Source organism: Uranotaenia lowii, unplaced genomic scaffold (assembly GCF_029784155.1).
Source record: "Uranotaenia lowii strain MFRU-FL unplaced genomic scaffold, ASM2978415v1 HiC_scaffold_305, whole genome shotgun sequence".
Taxonomy (NCBI): domain Eukaryota; kingdom Metazoa; phylum Arthropoda; class Insecta; order Diptera; family Culicidae; genus Uranotaenia; species Uranotaenia lowii.
This window is the reverse complement of record NW_026598207.1, coordinates 23,861-50,000: the sequence shown is the minus strand read 5'-3', so window position 1 is coordinate 50,000 and position 26,140 is coordinate 23,861. Positions and strand designations below refer to the sequence as shown.

General features: G+C 39.2%; 2 protein-coding genes across 2 annotated transcripts; one reads left to right on the top strand and one right to left on the bottom strand.

Annotated features, from left to right (window-relative positions):
* Nucleotides 1–199: 199 nt before the first annotated feature.
* On the top strand, nt 200–20,269 carry LOC129759890 (dynein axonemal heavy chain 10-like; the record flags this gene model as incomplete). The annotated part of the gene is made up of 18 exons (XM_055757447.1): nt 200–342; nt 764–968; nt 1,031–1,190; nt 1,258–1,431; nt 1,506–1,885; nt 1,947–2,793; nt 2,851–3,758; nt 3,826–3,897; nt 3,962–4,573; nt 5,769–5,930; nt 6,157–6,328; nt 6,608–6,739; nt 10,470–10,517; nt 12,215–12,567; nt 13,062–13,166; nt 15,128–15,229; nt 19,041–19,187; nt 20,001–20,269. Coding segments are annotated over 18 exons (4,869 nt in total), but the record flags the coding sequence as incomplete, so codon positions are not given.
* A 2,689-nt stretch (nt 20,270–22,958) lies between these two features.
* LOC129759889 (uncharacterized) lies at nt 22,959–24,384 on the bottom strand. Its single transcript, XM_055757446.1, has 3 exons — nt 24,128–24,384; nt 23,677–24,060; nt 22,959–23,618 (listed from the first exon to the last, which is right to left on the bottom strand). Exons 1-3 carry the CDS (start codon nt 24,224–24,226, stop codon nt 23,106–23,108), a joined length of 996 nt encoding a protein of 331 aa, XP_055613421.1. The 5' UTR covers nt 24,227–24,384; the 3' UTR covers nt 22,959–23,105.
* Nucleotides 24,385–26,140: the final 1,756 nt, after the last annotated feature.

Below are 26,140 nucleotides of genomic sequence, written 5' to 3'. Positions count from 1 at the left end.
CCAGTTTCCGTCCGATGAAAAACGCCTTTTCCTAAATAACAAAACAATGCAATTCCACAATAACCTTTATTGCCCCATTTTGGTGGTCACTATTCCTTGCCAATATTGCATCGTTTCCTACTTTCATCGGAAGAAAACAACTCAGAGCAACACTGTCGTTATCCTTTTTTTCCATTTCTTTGCTTTCACTCGATAATAGATAGCGGAAGAAGGATTTTTGGAGTTCATAAATAATATTTTAACCACTGGAATGGTGCCAGCTTTGTTCACCGATGACGAGAAAGATACGATAATTGGCCAGTGCCGAGGGGCTGCCCAGGCAAGCGGATACGCCGTTTCAAAGTAAGTTTCTTACCGGACGGAGGTTCTGCTCCCATTTATTCCTACAGGAGAGAGAAAAAGTCAAAAAAAAAACACGACGGAGTGTATTATTTCGAACGCTTTGCTGGCCATCAACAAAAGCGCGTTGCTCTACCCAAAATGGCGCACGGGCTTTGCATCCGGCACAGACTTTTCGGGATAACGTAATGGAATGCAGCACTGCTTTAGCTAGATATAGTTTATGAGATTACAGGAAAGCAAATTAAATTTTCACATTGCTTCTGATCATGGCTTGAGCTTAAAAGCAGCTTTTTGCATCAACTTCAAATTAGCGTCTTGATTTTTTTTCCTCCTTGCCAAGAAGAGGGAGGTTGAAAATATGCAGCTCATTTTAATTAATTCGTTATCTGAGCAATTTTCTAATTTATCAATTCTTACGTAGGGACGGAGTTTGGTCTTTCTTCCTGGACCGTGCAGTCCGGAACCTTCACGTTGTCCTGTGCATGTCTCCGGAAGGGGATGCTTTAAGAAACCGTTGCCGGAATTTCCCGGGACTAGTTGGCAGTACGACCATCGATTGGGTGTTCCCGTGGCCGGAGCAAGCTTTGTACGCTGTCGCCAAAGTCTTCTTGGCCGATCATATTAAGGTACGAATGCTGTTCAGAAAAATGAAAAGATTTCAATTCATCTTTCCGTTTACTTCTTTCAGATTCCCGAAATATATAGGGAACCTATCATTGCACACATAGTGCACGTACACGAGTCACTGAAATACTACACCCAACAGTATTTGCTAAAATTACGTCGCAAAAATTTCGTCACTCCTAAACATTACCTGGACTTTATCAATACTTATCTTAAGCTCATTGGTGGGTTTAAATATTTTGTTTGATACATAAAAATTATATTTTTTTTCAATTTTTCATACCTGGCCAGAGGAGAAAGACAGTTTCATCATGCAGCAGTGCTCTCGATTATCGGACGGTATCGAGAAAATTAACGAAGCCTCCCTACAGATCGATCAGCTGAGCATAATCGTGGAGGAGCAGCGGAAGAACGTAGTCGAGGCAGCCCGTCGTTGCGAAGAAATGCTTGTCGGAATAGAAACGTGTAAGTTTCATTTCGAATTTAAAAATTAGATTACACACTTAATTAATCATCAATTCCCTAATCACGAAAAACAGCCACCGAGAAAGCCAATTCCAAGAAAGCAGAAGCTTCGGAAAAATCCGTGGAAGTAGAACAACAGAAAAAGATTATAACTGTCGAGAAAGCAGAAGCGGAAGAGGCACTGCTCGCTGCCCTTCCGGCTCTGGAAACGGCAAGGCTGGCCTTGTCAGATCTGGATAAGTCGGACATTACCGAAATTCGTAGCTTTGCAACGCCCCCAGAACCGGTACAGGTTGTGTGTGAATGTGTTGCCATAATCAAGGGCTTCAAAGAAATCTCCTGGAAGACTGCCAAGGGTATGATGTCCGAGGGTAACTTTTTGCGAAGCTTACAAGAGTTGGACTGCGACCATATCACTACGAAGCAGGTGGCCAACGTAAGGGCCCATATGAAGGTAGTTTTTTGGAATGTATTTAAGTTAAAGATCAAGATTTAGATACGTTTTTTTTTTTCAGAAATCACACAAACTAGACGAAATGAAAACAATTTCCAAAGCTGGGTTCGGTTTGCTGAAATTTGTGCGTGCAGTTTTGGGTTATTGCGATGTGTTCCGAGAGGTAAAACCGAAGAAAGAACGTGTTGCATTCCTGGAGGCCGAACTGGATGGGCAGATTCGACTGCTCAACAAGCTGACCAAAGAAATAAGTAAGCTTGAAGCTGAACTTACTGAGCTGAACAACAAATACGCAACTGCAATCAAAGAGAAGCAAATGTTGCAAGAAATGATGGAACAAGCTGAACGACGGCTAAGAGCCGCAGACAAGCTCATTACTGGACTGAGCTCTGAGAAGGATCGATGGAAAATAGATCTAGGAAATCTGCAGGATGAGAAAACCAAAATAGTCGGCTCATGTCTTCTGTCTTCATCTTTCCTAGCTTACACCGGGCCATTTTCTTGGGAGTTTAGAAATATGATAGTCTTCGATGATTGGCTTGTTGGTATAGAGGATCGTGAAATTCCCTATATAAAACCATACCGAATTCACACAAACCTGAGCAGTGATCTTGAAATGGCAACCTGGGCTTCCGAAGGTCTGCCGCCGGATGAGCTTTCAGTTCAAAATGGTATCCTCACTACCAGAGCATCCCGGTTTCCGCTTTGTATCGACCCACAGCAACAGGCTTTGATGTGGATCATCAAACGGGAAACTCCCAATAATCTTAAGATTCTATCGTTCAACGATCGGGATTTCCTGAAGCAACTGGAAATGGCAATCAAATATGGCAGTCCGGTGCTGTTCAAAGATGTTGATGACTATATTGATCCGGTTATTGACAACATTCTCGAGAAAAACATAAAAAGTAATTGACAAATGATGCGTACTGATACAAAATACTCAAACCCTTTTTAAATTTCAGTTCAAGCGGGTCGTCATTTTGTAATCCTTGGGGACAAAGATGTTGACGTGGACGCCAACTTCCGAATGTATCTGACAACTAAACTGTCAAATCCTAACTTTGATCCGGCTGTGTATGCCAAAGCACTGATTATCAATTACACCGTTACGATGAATGGGTTGGAAGATCAGCTTTTGAGTGTTGTTGTTCGTTCTGAGCGGCCAGATCTTGAGGAGCGTCGAGAAACCTTGATTGCGGAAACAAGTGCTAACAAAATTTTGCTCAAAAATCTTGAGGATTCCCTGTTAAGAGAATTAGCGACCTCTACAGGAAACATGCTTGATAATGTGGAGCTGGTTAATACGCTAGAAAATACCAAAGAAAAGGCAGCAGAAGTGTCTGAAAAGATTGCTCTCGCCGAAGAAACTTCCATCGACATAGAACTACTTCGTAATGGATACAGACTGGCGGCAAAGCGTGGAGCAATCCTTTATTTTGTGCTTTCCGAAATGTCGGTCGTCAATCCCATGTATCAGTACTCTCTAAGTTCATATCTAGAAGTTTTCATATTTTCCCTGAGAAAAGCCGTTCCCGATAACATACTGTCCAGACGACTGGATAACATCATATCAACGTTAACCCGAAATGTGTATGAATATGGCTGCATTGGCTTCTTCGAAACGCACAAGCTGCTATTTTCGTTCCAGTTAACGGTTAAACTAGAACTGAATCGAAACCACCTTACCCAGCCGGAGGTGGATTTCTTCATTAAAGGTAATATTTCACTGGAAAAATCTCAACGTGCTTGCCCAGCTAAATGGATCAGTGACAAAGGGTGGCAAGATGTGCAACTGTTGGCAGAAATTTTCCCGGAAAAGTTTGGTTTCCTTCCCACTCATGTTGAACGTAATATTGCAGAGTGGACAAGTGTTAGTTTTCATTTGAATTTTAAAATTTTTATTTTTATTCAACTATAATGATTTTTTTTATTTGTAGTGGTATGATCTAGATGACACAGCAGGTTCAGACTATCCTGGAAACATTGGCGAGAAGTTTAGTTCTTTCGATGTAAGTTTGAACCACAAAATTGTTAATCATAGCACATAATTTATTCAACTATTTAAATTAATAGCAACTGTTGGTGATGCGATGTTTCCGAGTGGACAGAGTCTATCGTCTTGTGAATAATTTCGTTTCGGAGATTATGGGTGAAGAATTTATCACCCCACCGATCCTCAGTTTTGACTCTATTTACGAACAGTCATCGGCATTTACGCCAGTAGTTTTCATTTTAAGTCCCGGTTCAGATCCAACCAATGATCTGATGAAACTGGCCGACCGTTGTGGTTTTGGTGGATCTTCATTCCGACATATATCCCTTGGCCAGGGACAGGAAAAGCGAGCCCTTCTCTTGCTGAATCAAGCCATGGAACAAGGCCTCTGGTTGATGCTTCAAAACGGTCACCTCCTGTTGAGCTTCATCAAAACGTTGGAAAATCTACTCGAAGCTGTCAAGAAGCCCCACCCGGATTTCCGGCTGTGGATAACGACTGAAGCAACCGGGTCCTTCCCCATCGGAATCCTTCAAAAATCGCTCAAAGTCGTTACTGAGCCACCGAATGGACTGAAAATGAATCTCCGGGCGACCTTCTTCAAACTCCGCCAGCAAACACTCGACGCGTGCACTCATCCGGCGTTCAAGCCATTAGCATACGTTTTGGCGTTCTTCCATGCCGTCCTGCAGGTAAGTTTGGGTGGATGGGCACCACCAGCTGGGTTAGCAAGATGGATGGATGAACTAAGAGAAAAAAAAACAGAATTTCCTCTTTCTTGATCCGACACACCGGTGCATGTATAAAATATTACCCCCTCACGGTTACGGTGACAACGACTCCACCGAATCGACGTCATCATCATCATTAGGGCTAGATGAGGATGAACCCTTCCCTTCGGTGTCTCAAGCAGCCAGGTCCCTTTCACTCCACTTTGCTACAGTTAGGGCTCATATTTGACGGATTTTAACAGGCCTCTGTCTTTGATCTGTTTGACAAGACCAAACATTAACTTTTTCGTTAATTTTCTGAACCAACTTCTATTCATTCAGATTTTTGAATTCTTTCAACTGATTAAAACTTTTAAAATGCAAATTTAAGAATACCTGCAACTCAAAGTCCAACTGTTAGGTGGCACACTTCCACGAACCAGTCTGCTTCATACCAATCTGTATCAGCAGCCATCAAGCGGGTCCTGGCAAATGGTAGACAACTCGTTGTGTCGTCTCATAGCGTAGTGAATCAAGATGTAAATTTATCATCTCATCTTCCTCCCTGGCTGGCTCTTGAACTGATGGGCAAAAAGGACCAGACGTCGACGGTTCGGTATCACAGGATAGTTGAGTTTTTCCGGCACTTCTTGGTACACGAGATGCCACCACCACACCGGGGCAGGGGCCTTTAACTTCGTGGAAAGCTGCTCATGAATAATAACGATAATGATTTTTCAAACCAAATCAGATAGCTCACCGTTGTACGTTGAAAAGTCTCAAAGAAATGTGATATCAAATCTGGCAAGGAAGGGGGATAAAAACAAACACTGGAAGGGTTTTTTTCCTTTGATTATTTCGCTCAGTTGCATCATGATAAGTGTGGTCTGACTAGTCGGTATACTTAGGTAGGTACTTATTAAAAAGCGTACGGAGAAAAGCGAAAAATCAAAGTCTAGAGACTTTTCGTTTGCATATGATAATCATGAAACACAAACCCAGCCAAGTAACTGGGGATCAGTTACAAACTCCTAGCATCCACACTGAGAGCACCGGTGAAGATCCGTCAATTTTGTTTGCCAGAATTCTTATCCCTTGACTTCCGGAGAGACACTAACTATCTCATTTTCCCTTTTGATACCTCAATGTACGGAACTAATCCTACCGTGAAAAAAAGGAACGACGAAAGTACGGCAAGCTTGGCTGGAACATCAGCTACGATTTTAATGAGTCCGACTTCAGCGTTTGCCTGCAGATTATGGATACATACCTGACGAAAGCTCAGGCCCTGAACGAAACGCGCCTTCCTTGGAACAGTCTCAAGTATCTGATTGGAGAGGTAAGCAGTTTCTTTTTTTTTCTTCTAGCGTTGACAACAGGTCTCCCAGTACTTTAAAATTTGCTCTATTAATTGAAAATATTAAGGAACACTACCATTTCGTCCCAATTGACAGCTATTGAAAACAAATGTCATCAAGCCAATTGATTTTGCTCAATTATCTTTGAAAAAATAAAACTAAAAGTAGACAAACAATCAAAATTAACACCTCTCTGCTTTGAAACAGGTCATGTATGGAGGACGGGTTATTGATGATTTCGATCGGAGAGTAGTGAAGACCTACATGGACGAGTACATGGGGGATTTCCTGTTCGATACGTTCCAACCGTTCCACTTCTATCAGGACGAGCACGTAGATTACAAAATATTCGAAGCTACCAATCGGGATGAGTTTATTGGTAAGTTTTTTTTAACATTAGAGTGGTTCGATTTTTAGTGCAAAATGAATAGATTCTTGTTATATTTACTAAATAATATCAATGTCACTTTTCAAATGCTTAAAAAATGTAAGCCTTTCAACAGCATTTATGAATAGTTTTGATCTCAAATTGAACCACTTTATTGTTGAATCCATTCTTTCGTTCAAACGAACCCTTTTATCAGTCTCATCTATTTCCAATTTTGGAGTGAAATGGTATTAAACTAACAGAAATTTTCTATTCCCGAAATTTAATTAGCTTCAATCGAAAAACTCCCACTGACCAACACCCCGGAAGTATTTGGACTGCACTCGAACGCCGAAATTGGCTACTACTCGATAGCGGTTCGCGAAATGTGGACCTACCTGATTGATCTGCAGCCTCAGACCAGTGAGTATCATTACAAACAAGCGCGGCTAGAAAGATAAACACACAGTGTATACTTGTAATATATTTTCTCAATTGATATTCCAGGGGGTTGTTAAAACACAGTTTTTTTTAAATAACTTAATTTAAAATATGTATGTTTATCATATCAGATAACGAAAAATTTTCAACTTTAATATCGAGCGTCACAACTCTATGTGCTGATTTTAAACAACCTGTTCTGCACATAAATCACTCCAACTAGCAACTGCTTTGTATCATGAGCAAAAAGTAATCAGCAAATGTAAATTTCAGTAGGTTGCCGGAACATCTGTAGCGATAGTCATTAATGGGATCGTGTTACTCAAACTCAATCAAACGGAGAGAATTCCCAACGGGTGTCATCACGCTCAATTATTACAAGGATAATTAATTTTATTTCATTTGTAACGGGCTTCCCTCGTTCGGGCTCCCGCGCATCAGTGAAGCAATAGTAATTACAAAACTATTTCAAACCTTCCCATTCCGTTCCACCTTTCTACTCTCTATTGTCCACAGAATTATGAGTTGTTTCATGCAATTGTGAAGTGGGTTTTGGATGTTCAAATGTTGCATGGCTAACGCTGAACGATTTACTATTCAAAGACAAAGTTTGCCACTCCGCAGCTTCTCCAGACCCTATCCTTGACTGCTCCTTTCTTATTTCCCGAAACCATAAGTTCAACTTTCTAAAGGCTTGTTCAAATAACTCTGAAACTTTCTCAGGAGATGTAAGTTCAAAACAGAGGCGATGTGCATATCCTAACACTTTTGGCTAGAAGTGCAGGAGATAAAGCAGGTATCAACATACTGATGTATGTACGCTGCTAAGCAGAAGCAAAGTTTTACTTCTAATCTTCACCGAGCTTTAATTGAAGCTTTACTCAGATGCATAGGTGCAACGCGATTATTGCAGCACATAATTAACGTTGATTCAATAAGAAAGATAAATCTAGTAAGTTGTAATAGAAATATGAAACCCTTTTTAACAACTTTGAATAAGGCCGGAACAAATATCAAGTTCTTCTTTTGTCACCACCTCCCTCCCACCCCCTTCAATTTTTCCGAAAATCCCTAAGGGAGAAATGAACAAAGGTTAATGTATTGTAAAAAAAAATAAAGCAGGGGCGTGTCAGACACTTGGTATCTGGCTGAAACTTGGAAAAGAAGATAAAAACGTTCAAAAATACATTTTAAATTTTGTTGTCAAAAGCTGAAAATCGGTCACTACAAGGGCATAATGTGAGACCCCCCCCCCCCCCCCCTTCTAGAGCAGTCTGAGCACCATTAATCGGGGCACGATGAGCATTGTCTAGCAGCGAACTCAACACGATCAAATCAACTCAATTATAGAGCTTGACAGATTTCATCTGACAAGTTGGCCTAGTGGTAAGGTGTTGGAGAGGACTCAAGTTCGTTTCCAGGTCAGGGGAAAATTTTGTTTTCAATTTACTATTCATGATTGATTTTTTTGATTTTTGCATTATACGGTTAGTCGCAACTTCCATAAAAAAGCAACAACAGAATAATGTACATATTTAAGAGTATTCGTGAAATACAAACAGTTCACACACACTCATACATTATTTTTACTGGTGCCTTGTTTGGCAGGTGATGTGACTAACCATAATACAACAATGAAAATAATCATTCATGAATATTTAGAAAATGGAATCGCCTCGACCAAGAATCGAACTCGTGTCCTCTCCGACATCTTATCACTAGGCCAACTCGTCCGATGAAATCTATCACGCTGCTAGATTCTGTAGCAGAAAATGCTCATCATGTCCCAATTAATAGTGCTATGTTCGCCCCGAATTTACAAGTTGAAAGGAAAATTTAAATAAGTTATACTATAGCATCTACACAACTGTTCTTCATGATTTGTTTTTTAAGAAAATACGTATTTAAAGAGGAAAAGAAGAGTGCTTACTTCGGTTACGGTTGCTCGTTATGCCCCTATCTCCCTTCTTCTAATTCAAACAGTAGAAAAAGCAACAGTCAAGCTGTAGAAGATGAAAATTGTAACACTCATTTTTATTAATTTTTTTTTTCATTTCTGAATTTTGATGTACATTGTATGCCAGTTTGTTGCATACAAGCTTTTGCCGAATTTGTTCCAATTTATTGAAAATTTAGATTATTTTTTACTATCCTCTCCTCATGATGTTTTATCTCCAAGTGAGAAGTAGAATTTCAAATTTGTTCTGGCCCAATTAGAAATAAATAAGACATTCATCAGATGTGTCTCATGGAGGAAGCAAGGAAGCGAAAATACAAGTAGACTTAATGAAGGAAGGAAATGTAAGAGCCGTAGTAGTGGACCTTTTTTCAGGTCCACTCTAGATTGCTGTCCACCTAACCTCATCGATAGCAGGGGGATCGAACGAATATTTTGTTACTGGTTCTAGACGTCACAGCTTTCTTTACCCTTCTTGGGAAACAGAAACTTCTTCTCCTATTTTTTTAAAACGCAGATTCAGTGTTTGGAATAGAGTTATCTTTTATTCACTTTTGGTAGTCAAGTCCTTAAATAATTACCCATTACATTAGCGAGAGCTATTTGTCACTTACACTCTTCAAATTCTTTAAAGAGGAAAGTACTCATTTCTCAATGGGTAATTTGGTACTTCTACCCAGAATTTCTGGCTACACTGTTGTGTTACCTTAATAGGTTTGGTTTTGAGTAGTTTCGCTTAACCATGTGATGATGTAAACATTTGTACTGTCATCATCATCACAAATCTATTGTTCTCAGCAATCATCAATTTCGAATTGGACATAGCAAGAGAAACCAAAACAAACAGTGTTTTGGTTCTGCTCGTGACATCTGAAGTCTTCTGGTGCTGTTACCGGAGCCGATCGTCTTTCTGCCGGAGGAACCGATAGGAAACCGTAAAATGCAACACCACCCCTCCCCCCCTCCTTGAATTCCTAAATTGAGAATGCTGAACAGCTTCGCTTACCTTGCCCTTGGTAGTGCCTTAATAAACGCTTCAGCAGGCTGATCCTTGGCAGAAATGTGTCTCAAAGAATGCTAACCGATTTTAACGATCTCCCTGATGAATGCATACATCACGCCCAAATGTTTCATCCACTGATGAAGCCTCTTCCAGGTACTGAATGCAAGGGATGTTGTTCTCCATTAACGTGAAAGGAGTGTTTCCTTGACTGTATGACAAAAGGCTCCAATCTCAGCTTCGGTTGATGATAGATTGACCGTCTGCTGACGTTTTGTTGACCACTAAATCAGACTCCCAAAGATCATCTTTGATGATCTCCGGTCATCGGAATCGTGTGCAAAGTTTGCATCTGCAAATCCAATAAGTGGATCCGGTTTCGCGTTTCTGCGGAATACCAGCGCCGTATCGGTCGTAACTCTTCAGGCCTTTCCAGTGCCTATCCACTTGCTCGCTCAGTGCGCTAACCACAGCACAGATATCTGGTCTCGAAGATGTCGCCTCGTACCATTCCGGGCGTTCGAATCCCATTTTGACCCTTTTACGCTCCTCTCTATAGACTACCGTACATTCGTCAAGATGCCACAACACTGTCAGTGTAATTCATTAAATCGTTTGTATATAAAATGTGTAATAGTTGAATACTCTACTTATACCTAATTTTTGTGTCATGGGTTTTTTATTTGTTGTAATGATGCTTTTCTACCTATGTATATATTACATTGCACTACAATTGACAAACGCCTACTCCAAAGATCCTGCCAAATATGGAGACAGTAAGGCTAGCCTCAATCAAGATGATGGTATGTTAATATATGGAGTAGTTAATTTAGTTGAGCTCAAAGAGACCTTGTTTTATTTTGAAGCTTTCACTGTAGATATAGAGTTATCATTGAGTTGTCAGTAGAATGTTTGAAATTTCACAAGTCTTTAAACACCCTCTTTGTTGAATCAATAATAACAAGAAAAAATACCATGGATGAAGTGTAATTGAAAAGCTGACAATTAGTTGCCAACCGATGTAATTCAGATTTATAACCTCGAGAGCTAAGTTTTTTGCTTAATTTAACAGGAGGTGATGTGACCAAATTTTATCGTATTTGGTCAACTCCAGGGGGCTGCTCAACGAGCTCAAATTTAATTGAAATTTTGGACCCATTTGTTATTTATAATGATCTATAATAGACAATCATCCGGTGATGCGGGTACAGCGACATGTTATACCATAACACGCTCTTGGATCAATTTCATCACATATCTTGCTCCCTATTCAAAAAACTCCCTCTAAAACTTTTTTTTCCATTTTACAATTGTAAAAAATCCTGAGAGTATGCCGAAGTAACTGCTCCATGAACTAAGGGCTATAACTGCTTTAGACTAACGTATCTTCAGTCTCCACTATGGAGTTTTAAAATACATAAATCCATTAAACTAGTTTCAAGTTTTTCATGCGACCATTTTATTTATTTCAAGCAAAACAAATTAATCAATTGAAATATAGCAGGGAAAGTAAAACAAAAATCGATCAACACATTTTTCTATAAGTAAGCCAACTGATTAGTGTTTATCTTGAACTGACTTTGAGTAATTTCCACAAATTGTAATAGAAACATATTATTATTATTTGTGTAAATTTTTCAAAGTAAGTTCAAGATAAATACCAATCATTTGGATAACTCAAGGAAAATTGTGTTCATCAATAATTTTTTCCACTTTCCCTTCTACATTTCGTTTGAGTAAATTTGTTTTGCATGAACTAAAAAAATGATCGCATGAAAAACTTTTAACAAATTTAACACAAAATTTGGTTTGATTGATGTGTTTGTATTGAAAAATTCAGCCTCGAAGAGCAATGCCCAGGAAATGCCCACACCAGCTAAAATGTGTGTTATAAACCATGACTCATGGTGCCTTATGTAAGGCCAAGGAACAAATATATCTCCATAGTTTTAGTTTCGAGACACATCAGTTTATTGGAACTGGATCACCCTAAATAACAAATGTCAAAATTATTTTCAATTTTAAATGGAAAGTGTCTGAAACCACACAATTTGAATAATAAATCAAAGCCCTTATAACCGAACATAGCGAATGACGCTGCCAAATCCTATTTATACACTCCAATCCAGATTTAATCTTAAAGTATCGTTATAATTTTATCGGTTTCCCATCATGAAAGGTCGAAATAATAATAACTCACGCACGAGATGGTTTGCACCTAATGTGTCTAAACTTGCATATTTAATGAACCACCACCAGAAACAGCACTGGCAAAAACAAAAACAACAACAACACCACCAGCACTTTGTAGCACGTTTGTATATTGAAATGTGTCACCTGCATGAAGTATAACTCGACACATTTGGTATATTTTGTTACCACATCAATCACGCCTGGTTTGACACCACACGTCGTTGCCGAACTAACTATTCGCCGCCTATCGAAAGCTCTCGCAAAACCGTCCTAATTTACATCGACCATTTATCCGTCATCAACCCAGGTACCGAATCCGGTGGAGTGTCCCGGGACGAATTCATCGACAAGGTGGCGTCGGATATTTTGAAAAAGTTGCCAAAACAGTTCGAAATTTGGCGCGTCAAGAAGCAATTTCAGATCAACATCACGCCGGTTTGCGTCGTCCTGCTGCAGGAGCTGGAACGCTTCAACCGGCTGCTGCTACGCATGGAGCGCACTCTGCAGCAACTGCGAAAGGCCCTTGCCGGCGAAATCGGCATGGACGCGGTCCTGGACGCCATCGGGCATGCATTATTCAATGGGCAACTACCGGACGATTGGCGGAATCTGGCACCGGCCACCTGTAAACAGCTCGGCGACTGGATCGACCACTTGCTGGTGAGTACATGGTCCTTATGGCCAAATTCCGCGGATAATCCCGTTAACATCAAGTGTGTTTCCACATCATTTGGGTTTTGGTGACACGTTGGAAAGCTCGGGTCCTTGATTAATGGCCTCTTAAATCTAATCAAACTGGCCGGGTGGATGTGAAATGTGTGTATAGCACGTCTGATGTTGGCTTAAATTTGTGCCACGTTCGATGATCTACTAACACGCTGGATTTCTGTACTCGCAACAAGTTGCTCAAAGTTTTGTAAGTACCTATTTGAATACTAAAAAATATGTTTATCTCTTTTCATGCTTAACACAACCGTACCGTCCCACCCAAACCATATTGATGATGAAATAAACCCTGGATAAACCGGAAAAAATCCAAACCTGCTGCTAATAACAACACCAAAATCATCATCCGTCTAACTACCGAAAAAATTTCACAACACATCCTGGCCGACGGTGACAAACCTAATCAACCATATCCGGGCCACTACCAGCGACGGAACCAGCAGTACAAATATTGGTCAGTTTCCGGGGAGCCGCTGGTGATGTGGCTCTCAGGGCTTCACATACCGGAAAGTTATCTAACCGCATTAGTTCAGGTAAATTAAACAGACGGCTTACTGAAAGGGTAGCTACTTTATCGAGGGTATCTTTTAAGTTTAGCTACTTGCTCCATCTGGGAAATGTTCTAGGATTGGAAGAAAAAAGTAGATGTTCTTAGAAGTAAAAAAAAAAGTTTCAAACTTAAAGGTCAGCTTGGAAAAAGAAACAACACAGTCGGTTGAAAATTATATATCTACTTAAAACAATTTCAAACAACTTTTTCACATTGACCCCAAAAACCTTAAAAAAACGTTTGATTCCCAGGAACTCATAACACGATTCATTTCCGCGAAAACACATTACTCTGGCTCCATATGCAAAGGATCTCAAACGAGGACCCACCAGAACCATCCAAAAGTTAGCCCATTCATCCTTGAGGGCAGAACCCGGTAACGGATAATTGTTTACACAGTGTCCAAATTGTTTGTCGGGAGTATACTTTTGCCATCATCAACTTTGGAACCAGAAGGAAGCCCAAACCCAAACCGGGGCAGCAAGGGGTCAAATCAAATTGCCTTTTTACCGTACCTTCCTTCATTATCCACCGTGTCTTGCATCGGGTCCCACGGCACGGAATTAAAACAGGGATGAGCTCCAGTAGGATAGAAACAAAACAAACACGGAGATTTTCCCACCGGTCCATTCTGGTAGTACGTCCGTAGAGGTGAATTCTGTATTGGCAATTGCGGACATGCTGGCTGATCCAGTTGGTGGGCTTTCCACTACAGGGACCTTCCATTCTCGGACTTGCCATTCTAGTTACTAGTTCGTATCGGGATCGTTGATGTTTGCATCGGCTAATGGAGGCAAATTGTTGGTCATTCTTCTTCATTTGTGCAACAGTAATTGAGAAGTGCAAATTAAATTGTGCTGATTGGCGGAACGGGAGCAAACGCTTTCCTATCTCATGGACATGAGGGGGAGATGGCAGATTGTAGGAGAATGATGCAGTGATGGGCCACTTGAACGCCTGATTTGACAAACATTTAAATTGTTGGACAGTATAGAAAAAAAGTTTATCCGTTTAGATTTATTCACCAACACTAACATTGATTACGGGTCATAAAAGAGTGATATTTTTTTTAGCTGAAATCAAAACAAGAAAAATAAAAATTCAAAACTGACAGAAATGAAAAATAAAGACAAAAATGACAAAAATGACAAAAATGACAAAAATGACAAAAATGACAAAAATGACAAAAATGACAAAAATGACAAAAATGACAAAAATGACAAAAATGACAAAAATGACAAAAATGACAAAAATGACAAAAATGACAAAAATGACAAAAATGACAAAAATGACAAAAATGACAAAAATGACAAAAATGACAAAAATGACAAAAATGACAAAAATGACAAAAATGACAAAAATGACAAAAATGACAAAAATGACAAAAATGACAAAAATGACAAAAATGACAAAAATGACAAAAATGACAAAAATGACAAAAATGACAAAAATGACAAAAATGACAAAAATGACAAAAATGACAAAAATGACAAAAATGACAAAAATGACAAAAATGACAAAAATGACAAAAATGACAAAAATGACAAAAATGACAAAAATGACAAAAATGACAAAAATGACAAAAATGACAAAAATGACAAAAATGACACAAATGACAAAAATGACACAAATGACACAAATGACACAAATGACACAAATGACACAAATGACACAAATGACACAAATGACACAAATGACACAAATGACACAAATGACACAAATGACACAAATGACAAAGTTTTTTTTCATTTCAGAATTTTGAATCACATTTAGTTAAAAACTTCCAATAAAAATTTTCATATTTTACTTTAAAATTTTCATTTGCACTCTGTTCATTCCTTTTCCTATCTGTGTGCAATCATTTCGGGGTTCCCAACTCCCCAATTCCTTCCTTCGATTGTGACTTATTTGCCCGTCATTTCGGCTCTACAATTCTATTTGCAGATGGCCTGCCGGAAGAACAACTGGCCCCTGGATCGGTCGACGCTTTTCACGTCCGTCACCAAGTTCCTGCGCGAAGACGAAATCGAGGAACGGCCCGAAGCGGTAAATCAATTTAGATTAATTTCTTACCATCCATACACTTTTTGCGGGCTTTTTCCCTGGTCTAGTCTGGTGTAGGTACAAGAAGGTACCTACAAATGCCACTGCACTCCCGGATGACAATTGGCTGACTGGCTACGGCTGTGGGGGTGGGAATGATTTTATTAGTTGTCGCCATTCCGTTTGGGCGGAACCACACCCTGGGAATGTTCACGGTCGAAGAATCTCTACACAGTGCGCCGGAAGCCATTTCTCACTTTGGTTTGAGCGCAGCGCAAGGATCGCAATTTGATTAGTGCAAGACAACTTGCTGGCGTTGAATTCTTGACTGTGGCCTGGATGGTGGGATCTGGTTCCGGTGTAGGGTAGTGCTGAGTAGTTGTAGGAGGAGAACAATTCTTCCATCGAGAAGTAACATCTTCGTTACATTTGGTCAATGGAATCGTAAAAGTCCTATAAGGCTCTGAAACCTTTACTGGTATCAGTCATTCATGCAATCACAACCCGTTTACATAACAAGGATGCTGCGAAGAACCGAATTGAATCAATTCATTCGAGAATGCACTGCGTAGCCTGCGGTACAGAAGATATTTTTCATCAGTAAGCTCTTAGTTTCATCTCCGACTTCTTTGGTGTGAAATAAATGCTCTGTGTATCTTACCGAGGAAGAGGGAGGCAACGAAGCCACATTTGCCATCGATGTTGAGATTTATGTTGTGTTGTAGCTAGAAAGCGGTTGCACCGTTTCGTTAGTAATGTAGGTTAGACCAGCTCAAATAAAATTTATAAATTGTTCATTCCCAAGACTCATTTAAGGGGGGAACTGTTTGAGTATAACGTCAGTTAAAATCTGAAAATCATTCACATCCATCATATTTTCTTAAGAACATCTCTAATTCAGATTGGTTCATATAATAAACTCCTGCCATCTGATGGAATGGGAACGAACACTCATTTGAAATCAGCATCAAACGCGGCACAACTCAAATATTTTAATTAATTTTGGTCTTACTTAATCCGTACCAAATAAGTTTTGGAATAACTACGAGATTCATTTTACTGAATTAAGCCTACCCGTTTTAATGAGAAATTTAAAACTACATATTTACTAAAAGACTTATATTTAGCTAACAAGGTAATTTATTTTACGTTCATTTTCGATTCTTTATGGCATTTGGTACACTAACTTCTTAGAAATTGTTGAATAATTATTGCATTCAATGACAGTTCTCAACAAGGAGGTCTCATGCATTATTAATGTAGGACTTGGCACAGTTCAAAAAATTTTCATGTTCACTCATCGAAATTGGTGCATTTTTGTTAGGGAACATACTGTATAAACACAATCTAATATTTTTTCATAAGGTTGGAATCAAATGTCCTTTCAAACCCGGATAAAACCGACCATTCTGGCAATCTTATTTTATCAAACTCAGTCTACGATTTACTTTAGATCGTGAATTTTTTCTAGAAATTTTTATAAAATTTTAAACAACTTTTTTTGATAACCCCTCGAGTGTGGTGAATAGTGGCTAATCAATCGAACAACTTTTACAAGTAATGAACCATCAAACATAAGAACGCGTTCGTTCAAGCTACCGTCATTTTCAACGCAAATCACTGCGTTGTTTTTCGCTTTGCAGATATTTTATGTTTTTCCCAATCCCCAGTAATAACTTTTATCTTAAGGTTAGCTCATATTTGAAGAAATGTTAATGGTAGCTCCAGTAGCAAAATTATTCAAAAATATATATAATAAAAAAAAATAATGTCTTGAAATAAAGCTAAATTTCAAAGCCACAACCTTCTAAGCTAAGCTTGACATGATTGACTTACGATCAAAGGGCCGGGCGAGATTTTGTTGTTGAAATGTATTAACATTGAAACCAGTTTGTTGAACTACATTTAAATTTTTTTTCGCCGAAGTCTTGTAGGTACGATTTTTTATGCTTCAGAAAAATGCTTTTGATTAATTTATTCAAGCACCCTTATTTCAAGTGAATCCAAATTAGATTTTAAGCTATCAATCAAAGAATTTATTTATTTTTTAAGTTTACTAAAAGATATGATTTCTAGATTTCTAGATGCAGACCCCGTTCGTTTTTGGCAACATCCGATTTTGGCACATGGTTTTTCAGAACGACAATACCCTATGAATTTTGCTTTAACAGGACCAATATAACTCAGACCAACACCATAAATATTTACATTTTTACGTTAATAAATCCCAATCAAGGAACTTATTAATTTTCATAATATAGGAACTTAAATTTATTATGTGTAGATTTCTAGATACTTGCATCCTAATAATTTCCCCATTTTTGTTTCGATTCACCTCCATGTCTGTGTTTACCCCATTTTACGGAATTTAATTTTTTTTTTTGCACAAACATAAACATGTTTTTAAATGAAAGCAATCTAATTGAATAAAATTATTTTACTGTTCATCTTATTTGTGTCAATTTGAAACATTCTAACGAACAGTTATTCCGCTTTAGACGTTTGTACGGTGGCAGAATACTTTCAACCGACCGACACAATAAGAAATGCTCTGGCGTGGGAGATTTTCAATTGGCTCAACTATTGCTCACTTCAACTTTAACATGATGTGGTTCAATGGATGTGTATCCATAGGTAAGGATACATGTAAGATGGAAGGGGGAACGGCAATAGCAACCAACGTTTAGTTCCAACCTAGTATGTACCTCCGATATCCTGTTTCGAATGGTTGAGGTGAACTAGTTTTGTCTTCATTATATCTGTATCCACTCCATCGAAAGATGTCAGGACTCGAGATTGATAGGGGTAAATATTGGCGGATGAGTTCTGTGAATGGAATCATTCGTGGTACTTGCTATACGATACCATCAGCAATAGGTACGGTCTTGTCAATTAATGTCAATGTAATTGTTAAACATTTTGTTCTGAACGCTTTTCCAGTTGAGAAGAGAAAAAAAAACTTAACAAACTCTGCACAACCAGTTTCAAGGAATAAATTTGTTTGCAAGTACTTAATGTGAACTTAATGCGTTTTAGCTAGGCAAATTTTCCAACCATGCACCTTGATCCTGGGTAAGCAAACAGCAGGTGAGCGTCATTAGAATCCAAAATGTAGCAGAACTAAGCTGTCTTCTATAGATACGAAAACGATTCTCTAAACTAGGACACTTGCAAAAAATAAACCAGAAAATAACATCAGAGCTTTGCTTGGCCACCAAAGTGCAGCTACAACCCAAACCTCTATCATCTTGGATTTGAATTTCACCAAACCACTGCTATAGCATCATTCCGAGGTAAAAACTCATCCGGCAAGTGTTCGGCAAATATTGTAGATTTGTTCCAACGTAGTGAGTTTGGGCAAATAAACTGCACTTCTTGGAACTACTTCGTCGCCAAGGAATCATCGCACCTTGCAATGTGCTCCAAGTAGTCTAAAATTTTCTATTCAAATGTTGTTTGAATAAAAATTAAATTTTCTAACACTTTTTTCGCTAGAACCTTAAAAAAAAGTTTTATTAACGCGTAATTTTAAACTTTTTGAAAGATTTTAGAAGCAATGTTCCAACAATGCTCAAGTTGTAAAATTTCGTATGCATATGGGGGTGACAAATTTGATTTCGACCAACCACCGCCCACGCCGTCGCCCTTCTTTCCCAGCCCAGAGAAAAAACACACTGTCCGCACACACAATTTGTCTTGTGTTTGTCTCTTTGCTATCGAAGCTTTCTTGGCGCGCGAGTCACCATTTTCCACCACATCTATCTTGATAAGCTTCACAGACTCCAATCCTATTTCTCCTCCTGTGCCTTTCCAGGGTTGCTACGTGACCGGACTCTATCTGGAGGGTGCCCGATGGGATCCGGCCCAGCGCTGTCTGGCACGTTCGATTCCAAAGGTCCTGGTGGAACCACTTCCGGTTCTGTCCGTCGTCCCGATCGAGGTTCACCGGCTGAAGCTGCAAGTAAGTTGAGTGTGTACATATTTATGTATGTATGCATGCGGGTGGGGGTTGATTTTTCCTGCAATTCCATTCGTGTATCCCGGTGTTCGGATGGGTGCAAACATTTTCTTATCTTAGTTTAACTATTGTATACCGGGGCCCAGTACGTGTGCCTTTGCTGGTGGTGGCCAAAAGAAGATGGCTCGTTCGGATTATTCGAAGAGCAACTTTTTCTTGCTCTTTTTCGAGTTGCTCACATAATTGTAGGAACTAGTTTTTCTTCTGCTCTAAGAAAGCATTAGACTGATTCAGGAAATATTGAAACCTTGTATAAAATTAAATTTCAAAATCGTCCCTTACTGAAGAAGAAAGTTTTTCCCAAACATCACAATTTTAATTTTCCAACTAGAGAGAAGTCCTAAAAATATTAAATTGAATCATTTGCTTCTTTCTTACGCTAACATGCAGCACATGTTTGCGTGCCGTACATTTTGCACTTTGGCGTTATTTGCCCACGATTGTTTTTTTTTTCTTCTACTCACTGCAGCCTGCTGCTATTGAAAGAATTGTACCTACTGGGTACTGAATGTACTTGATCCTCTTTTTTGCAACATCCGGAGCTCGATTTAATACGTGAGTACCCGAGTGTGTGCATCAACCAACCTGAGTTGAGCATCTTTCGAACAGTGCTTCCGTACGTGGATGGATTAACATTTGATTCCATAAGTCACCTATCGATTCAATACAAGTTTATAAAACTCTCTAGATTGAAAAGTATTGTTTACATTACTGTTGTAGTGAAGTTAAACTAAACCATTTCATCTATCTTTACAGAAAACATTCCGTACCCCCGTCTACACCACATCTCTGAGGCGAAATGCCATGGGCGTCGGGTTGGTGTTTGAGGCGGATCTCTTCACCGAGGAGCACACCAGCCACTGGGTACTTCAGGGCGTTTGCCTGGTTATGAACACGGATTAGAGAGAAAGAGAGGACAACGAGTTCATCCTCAAGACATGTGATAATACTACACCTTTTTTTCAATTTTAAGAATTTACATACATTCATATAGTTACTTTTGTTTGCATGTTTGAAGTTAATATACGAGCATTTTTACAAATATTGAATAAATTATGTATCTTATTAAACAATATTTTAATATCAAAATCTAGAAATTGTTATTGAAATTTCCTGTTTTCATAGTTGAATATCTGCCAAATATCAGTGACCCGCTTTAAAAACAAAACCCATTCTTGAAAACTTGAACAACAGATTCGAGGTTCCGTCGCGAACCTCTCCTATTGGCGACTCGAGGCCTGATCTTGATTTGAAATCCGGCCGTTCTTCACAGTGACTAGAGGTAAGCTTACACATACCTTTGCTTTTTTACGGCCGAGACCTTATCACTCCTCTAACGACTCGAAATCTGGCCTCTCCTCGTGACGGCTTGAAGTTAATGTGGATTTTAGGCAACACTGCCAGTAACTGTCAGTTGACCAAGTCCCTCGCGGCATTTAGGCGTGCTTACTTTCGGAGCACATTTGGTGAGTAACAGAGATGGGCACCCCTGTACGTACCGACGAAAGTGTCACAATGGCGACCGTTGGTAGAAACACCTCATGGCGTGAACTATTTAAACAAATAGCTATAATAGCGCCAGCACTAAATTTTATATCGGAAGTCCGGACTTCCGACTTCCGAAAGACTTCCGACAAAGAAAAGTGAAGTACTAGATTGTCGGAAGTCTGTGTTTTGTTGCCAGTTCACCACCGACGTTTCTAAATTTTTTATTGAAATTACAATATAGGTATGAATCACCCAGCGCTGTAATGTTTTTGTCTATGTTCTTCGTGTGTGTGATTGTCAAGTGTGATACGGTGAGTAAAGTGGTTAATTTTTTTCGAACAAGTGCTAGCGCTTGCGTCTCTCGTTGTGGCTTGCTGGTAGTTCACCAATTCGTGGTTCCCGCTCACCTTAAATATTCGAGCTTTTGCGACTGGCATTGAAAAAGGTAGGTTGCCTGTACTTTTTTTGACATCGATAATCGTATTGTGATGAGAGGATACCCAAAAATGGAAACATCGGTGTACCGCTCGAATCTTGATACTTTCGTTTCGAGCCCAATGTTTATTCAAGAGAATAACGCGTATACGGGACACGGCACATAACGTTCTGACTTTACGGAAAAAGGATTTAAAATTACCTTTTTTGTCGACCGGTTTCGGGCTCGATGTTGCCCATTCACAGGACGATGTCCGACTGAATACACAAAGGATAATTACAGCTCCAGTTTCATACTTGATGTAGTATTCGTCGAACGCAAATGGCATTATACGGATTTTTGGTTGATCAGGTTGAAGAGAGGTGAGATGATCGGTGGATCGTCTTCGTTCATCAACGGTTTTTCGGTAGTGCTGATGAACATTGACTCCCAAGCATTCGAATGTGATGTTTTTCGTACAAACTTCCTTAATATGACCTTTTTCCAATCGATGGAACGGTCAAACTCTGTTGTGTGGGCGGCAACACTCGACTCATTAATTCTCAACGGCATTTTTGTGTGCTTTGAGACGGACTTTAAATTTACGGCAAGCTTGACCAATATAAAAAGCCGGGTAGCTGCTGCATGGAATTTCGTAAATTCCGGATTTATCCTCTTCAGGGATCTTGTCTGCGAGGCTGGACGATCTGGTGGAGCTACGTGGACGACATTTTCGATCTGCTTGCACGATGTTGAATGAGGCTCGTTGAATTTGTTGGCAAAGGAACATTCCTGAATACTCTATGGTTATACGGTTAAACTATAGGTAATACAATATGTTTTGAACTAGAAGCTAAAAGTGTTTTTTGGGCTTCTTGAAATGTTTCTCAACGTGTAGTTTTTAAACGAGGACGAAATTTTCCAAGGAGAATTTTTACAGACTAAGTGCTGGCACAGAAGTGATTTCAAAAACTTTTATAACCATCAACCATACACATTTTTCTATTCTGGAACGTCCATCGTTTGTAACAATTGGTTGAGCTGAAACGGCCAACAAGAATGTTGATATCCTTGTGATGTTTCGATGTGCTGGGACGGCCATCGATTGTATCGAAATGTTGAGCTGGGACGGCCAAAAAGAATGTTGATATCCTTGTAATGCTTTGATAAGCTGGGACGGCCATCGCTTGTATCAAAATGTTGAACTGAGACGGCCGACAATAATGGTAATGTCGTTGTGATGTTTCGATGAGCTGGGACGGCAAACGCAGAGAGATTGAAGATCGCCATTGACGAGAGATGGCAGTCATGGAGGATAACAAAACTTGGTAAGCGATTAGGTCACAGAAAACCTATAATGGCAATCAGTTGCAATAGGTGGTTCTCAAAGACCAGGGCTATTGCAAAAACTACGGGATTATCTTTATGCAGTTGCCAAATGACGACATCGAAAAATCAAAGGTGTAGAGGTGCATCTAGTTCGAATACGAAAAAGCTTGTTCGGCAAAATTTATTGAAGGCAGTGATTTAACGACAAGATACGGATACTTGAGTTTGTACTTTTGAAAAGTAAGTTTACCGATTCGGTAAAGTAGTACGTGCTTGTTGCTGGAAAGGATGTTTAAAAGATTATTCATCAAAGACTAAACTTTGAAAGTGTTTCGAAATGAAAGATCTGCAATAGGTTAAAACTTCGTCTAGTTTGGCCCACATTTTGCGTTTTTTTTTTGCTCTAAGTGCCATAGGTCCATTACAGCAGCTTACAACACGGTTATGTGATGTACCATTGAAAAGGAAAAAAACAACCTCTCTGTCAGCTGAACTCGACAAAACACTTATATTTCTACACAAGTAACGCAACTAAACTCCCGGCAGTCTTCAGATGGTAACATTCGTTCGCCGCTCGGTGCGCTCTATCCAGCATCCCTGTCCGCACTAACCGGCGAATACTCATAATCTCAGGAAAGAAAATCATTCCTCCGGAAGCAGCACATCATCCGTTGGGCCAGCTCCTTGAAGTCAAACCTACTTTTCGGTGGCAGTAGCTCCAAATTCTGAGAATCGTCGTACTCGTCCTCGTCAAAGTCCTCCATATCGTTGTCCAGGTAATCAGCATTTACATTGGAAGCCCTCCGACCTCCGACGCCTCGGTTCAAAATCTTTTTGTAGCCTTTGCTATTCGAGAGCTTCCGGCATTGCTGGAAATCCAGCTGGTCTTCCTGGTCCGATTCGATCGTCATCTCCTGTATGCTGAACGTATCAGACAACTCTTGACGGGTGTGCGTATCGTTGAGATTTTTGCGAGGTGCCTTCGGGAAAAATGACACCTGGTCCAGATCGTCCTCGTCACTGTTTCCACCAGTCGGATTGACGTCAACCAGGGGAAGCTCCCTCTGCGGTCCCCCAGGGATCGATAGCCGAGAGATCGGAATCAACGATGCCGATTTGGGAGCCGTTTCTTGGTTGTAGTCCTGAAGTAGATAGATTAGGCTTAAAATGTAGATTATCATCTGAAAAGAAATTTGTTACCTGTTCTTCGTACATCTGCCTGTAGTTGCGTTTGGCTCTTTCAACTTTTAGCTCCAGCTTTCGTTGAAGGATTTTGCATGTATTGATCTGAGTGACTTTTGGATTCAGTTTTGTGTCGTCTTCTTGTGTGGAAACAGCGCTACTATTTGCTATGGAAGATGAATACGATTCGGTGCTGTTGTCACTAGTTAAGATTTTTCTGTTGCTAGCTATCCCTACGACAACAGGAGCTTCCGATTCCACCAAAAGATCAGCCAAATTTGTTGACGGCTGATCTTTTGAAGGTATTGAGCTGTTTTTATCTTTTAAATCACTGAACATCACATCCAACTCATTCATTTTAGTATAGATATCGCTTTCCGCATCCGAGTCCGAATTATTGTTCTACAAAAAGTTTAAAGTTTATTGCTTCAATCAACAGAAGACAAAGTATAAAAATTACACAACTCACCAGTCTTACTTCGATTATTTGTTCAGTTTTCTCCAGGCCACTCGAAAACAAAGAATCCAACCTGTCCTCACTTTCGTTTCCACTATCATTCATTAGCATGATTTCCGTAGCTGATAAACGAATTCAAAAAGTGCTCAAAATTTTCAACAATATGTTTACAAACGAACTGCTGGTATGCAAAAGGTTCTGTTTACATCGAACTTTTTCCAGTCTTTTGGCCGAGTCATGAAAGAAATATCGATTACCTTTGGCTTGGAACTCTGCAACTGCTAGGAACATATGATTGTGGACCCAGTGCGCAGAATCGCGGAATTACGATGGATGGATCGACCAGCGAGGAACTCAACATAGTTGCACTTGTCCTGTGCAACATTTCCACAACCATGTGGTGGCACAGATAAACGGGACAACAGATAGACGACTAGGAGGAAATGAATTCAAGGGAAGTGATTTTGAGTTATCACGAGAAATTTAGTAGAAAAATAAGTCTTTTTAAAGTGTCAATATTAACAAAACCCAATGATAACATTTGAGAAAATTTATTCCTTATAAAAAGAAGCTAATCCCTGCCGCAGCGGTTGACACATTGAACAGCATAGTGATTCTAATCCATTTGGCATATTTTGAAAATAAATAAGTCACCCCGGGATAAAGTGTCTTCACTCTACCTGTGATCGGATTTTTTGCTTTAAAGTAAGTAAGAAATTATATATTTTGTTAAACTTATTTAAAAAAAAGAACTTTATAAGGTGAAACGGTCGGTAGAATTCTTGAAATCTTCAATTTTGCATAATTATTTTTTAATGGACCCTGAAAGCCCAGACAAAAAAACTCCCTAATCAGACCTCGAGTGTCAATTTGACACACCTCGCCTTAAATAGCTATACCTCTCTTGTTTCTCAACCGGTTTTTACAAAATTTATTGCTTGGAAACTTCTTAATTAAACTGAAATTCATTGTTCAGACAATATATCCCACTTCAGTTCACTGTTATTCAAAGTCTTGAAAAAATAAATCCGAAAAAGCATGCTTCGAAAAAAAACTGTAGATCAGCTACGGAAAAATTTCACTAAGTGTCTAAGAAAGCTGAAGTTAAAAGCTAAACGTCGCGCATAAGGATATATTTTTAGATTTTTTTAAGGAAGAGAGTGGGGTAACGTGGGCCACTTTGAATATCTCAGATGTGTGATTAGATAAAAATCTCAATCTAACTGTCAACGTCGTCGCTTTGCGTAAGCATATTTTTCTATATTTTGTTGAATTTACCTTTTTGCTAGGTGAATGAAAAAAGGTAAAATTTACCGAGAAAGATGAGTGGAAAAAGCACCTCGCTTCTCGGTAAATTCAACCTGTTTTCAATTTTCCGTGCACGGTTTTTACACAACTTTTTTTTGGTCATGATCTTAAAATTTTTTTTAAAAAATGTTCCATATGTGAAACATAAACTAACTTCGGATTACTTAGGTATCGTGAAACGGGGTAACTTTGATCATCGGGGTAAGTTTGACCAACAATAAACTTTCCCACATTATCATCAATAACTCAGTCTGTAGTTTGATTTTTTGGAAACTGTTTTGTAAGTTTGAAAGCCTATTAATTGACTATCAAATGGGCAAAAAATGGTTTGTATTTGATTTATTTTCCTATTAGAAAATATCTAATTTCATAATCTTTAAATATCCATTTTTCCAAGACTCGCAAACAAACAGCTATCCTGATGATACCAAAAAGCATTTAGAAGCAAACGAGTTGTCTAATGTGAAAGAACTACTTTTTTCTTTGTATATGAACAGTTATTGTGCTATTTTTATAGTCATTGAAGAATAACTGTTTGATTTTTGATAAATAAGGACATTTTCGAAGAGTAAGCCCGTGTTGGGAAAATGGATAGGAACCCTATCAAATCGATGTATTTTAAGGAAAAATGAATATGGAAATAGTGGAAGGGCATAGGGAAATGTGTGAAGGTAAAATTTCATTTGTATTTGTATGCTCAAACAATTTAGCAATTAT

Excerpts from the sequence above, each read along its gene's own strand:
- LOC129759889 (XM_055757446.1), bottom strand. The coding sequence starts at position 24,226 with ATGCTAATGAATGATAGTGGAAACGAAAGTGAGGACAGGTTGGATTCT. Across the intron at positions 24,061-24,127 it reads AAATAATCGAAGTAAGACTG|AACAATAATTCGGACTCGGA; the intron begins GTGAGTTGTGTA and ends AACTTTTTGTAG. Across the intron at positions 23,619-23,676 it reads GGCAGATGTACGAAGAACAG|GACTACAACCAAGAAACGGC; the intron begins GTAACAAATTTC and ends TATCTACTTCAG.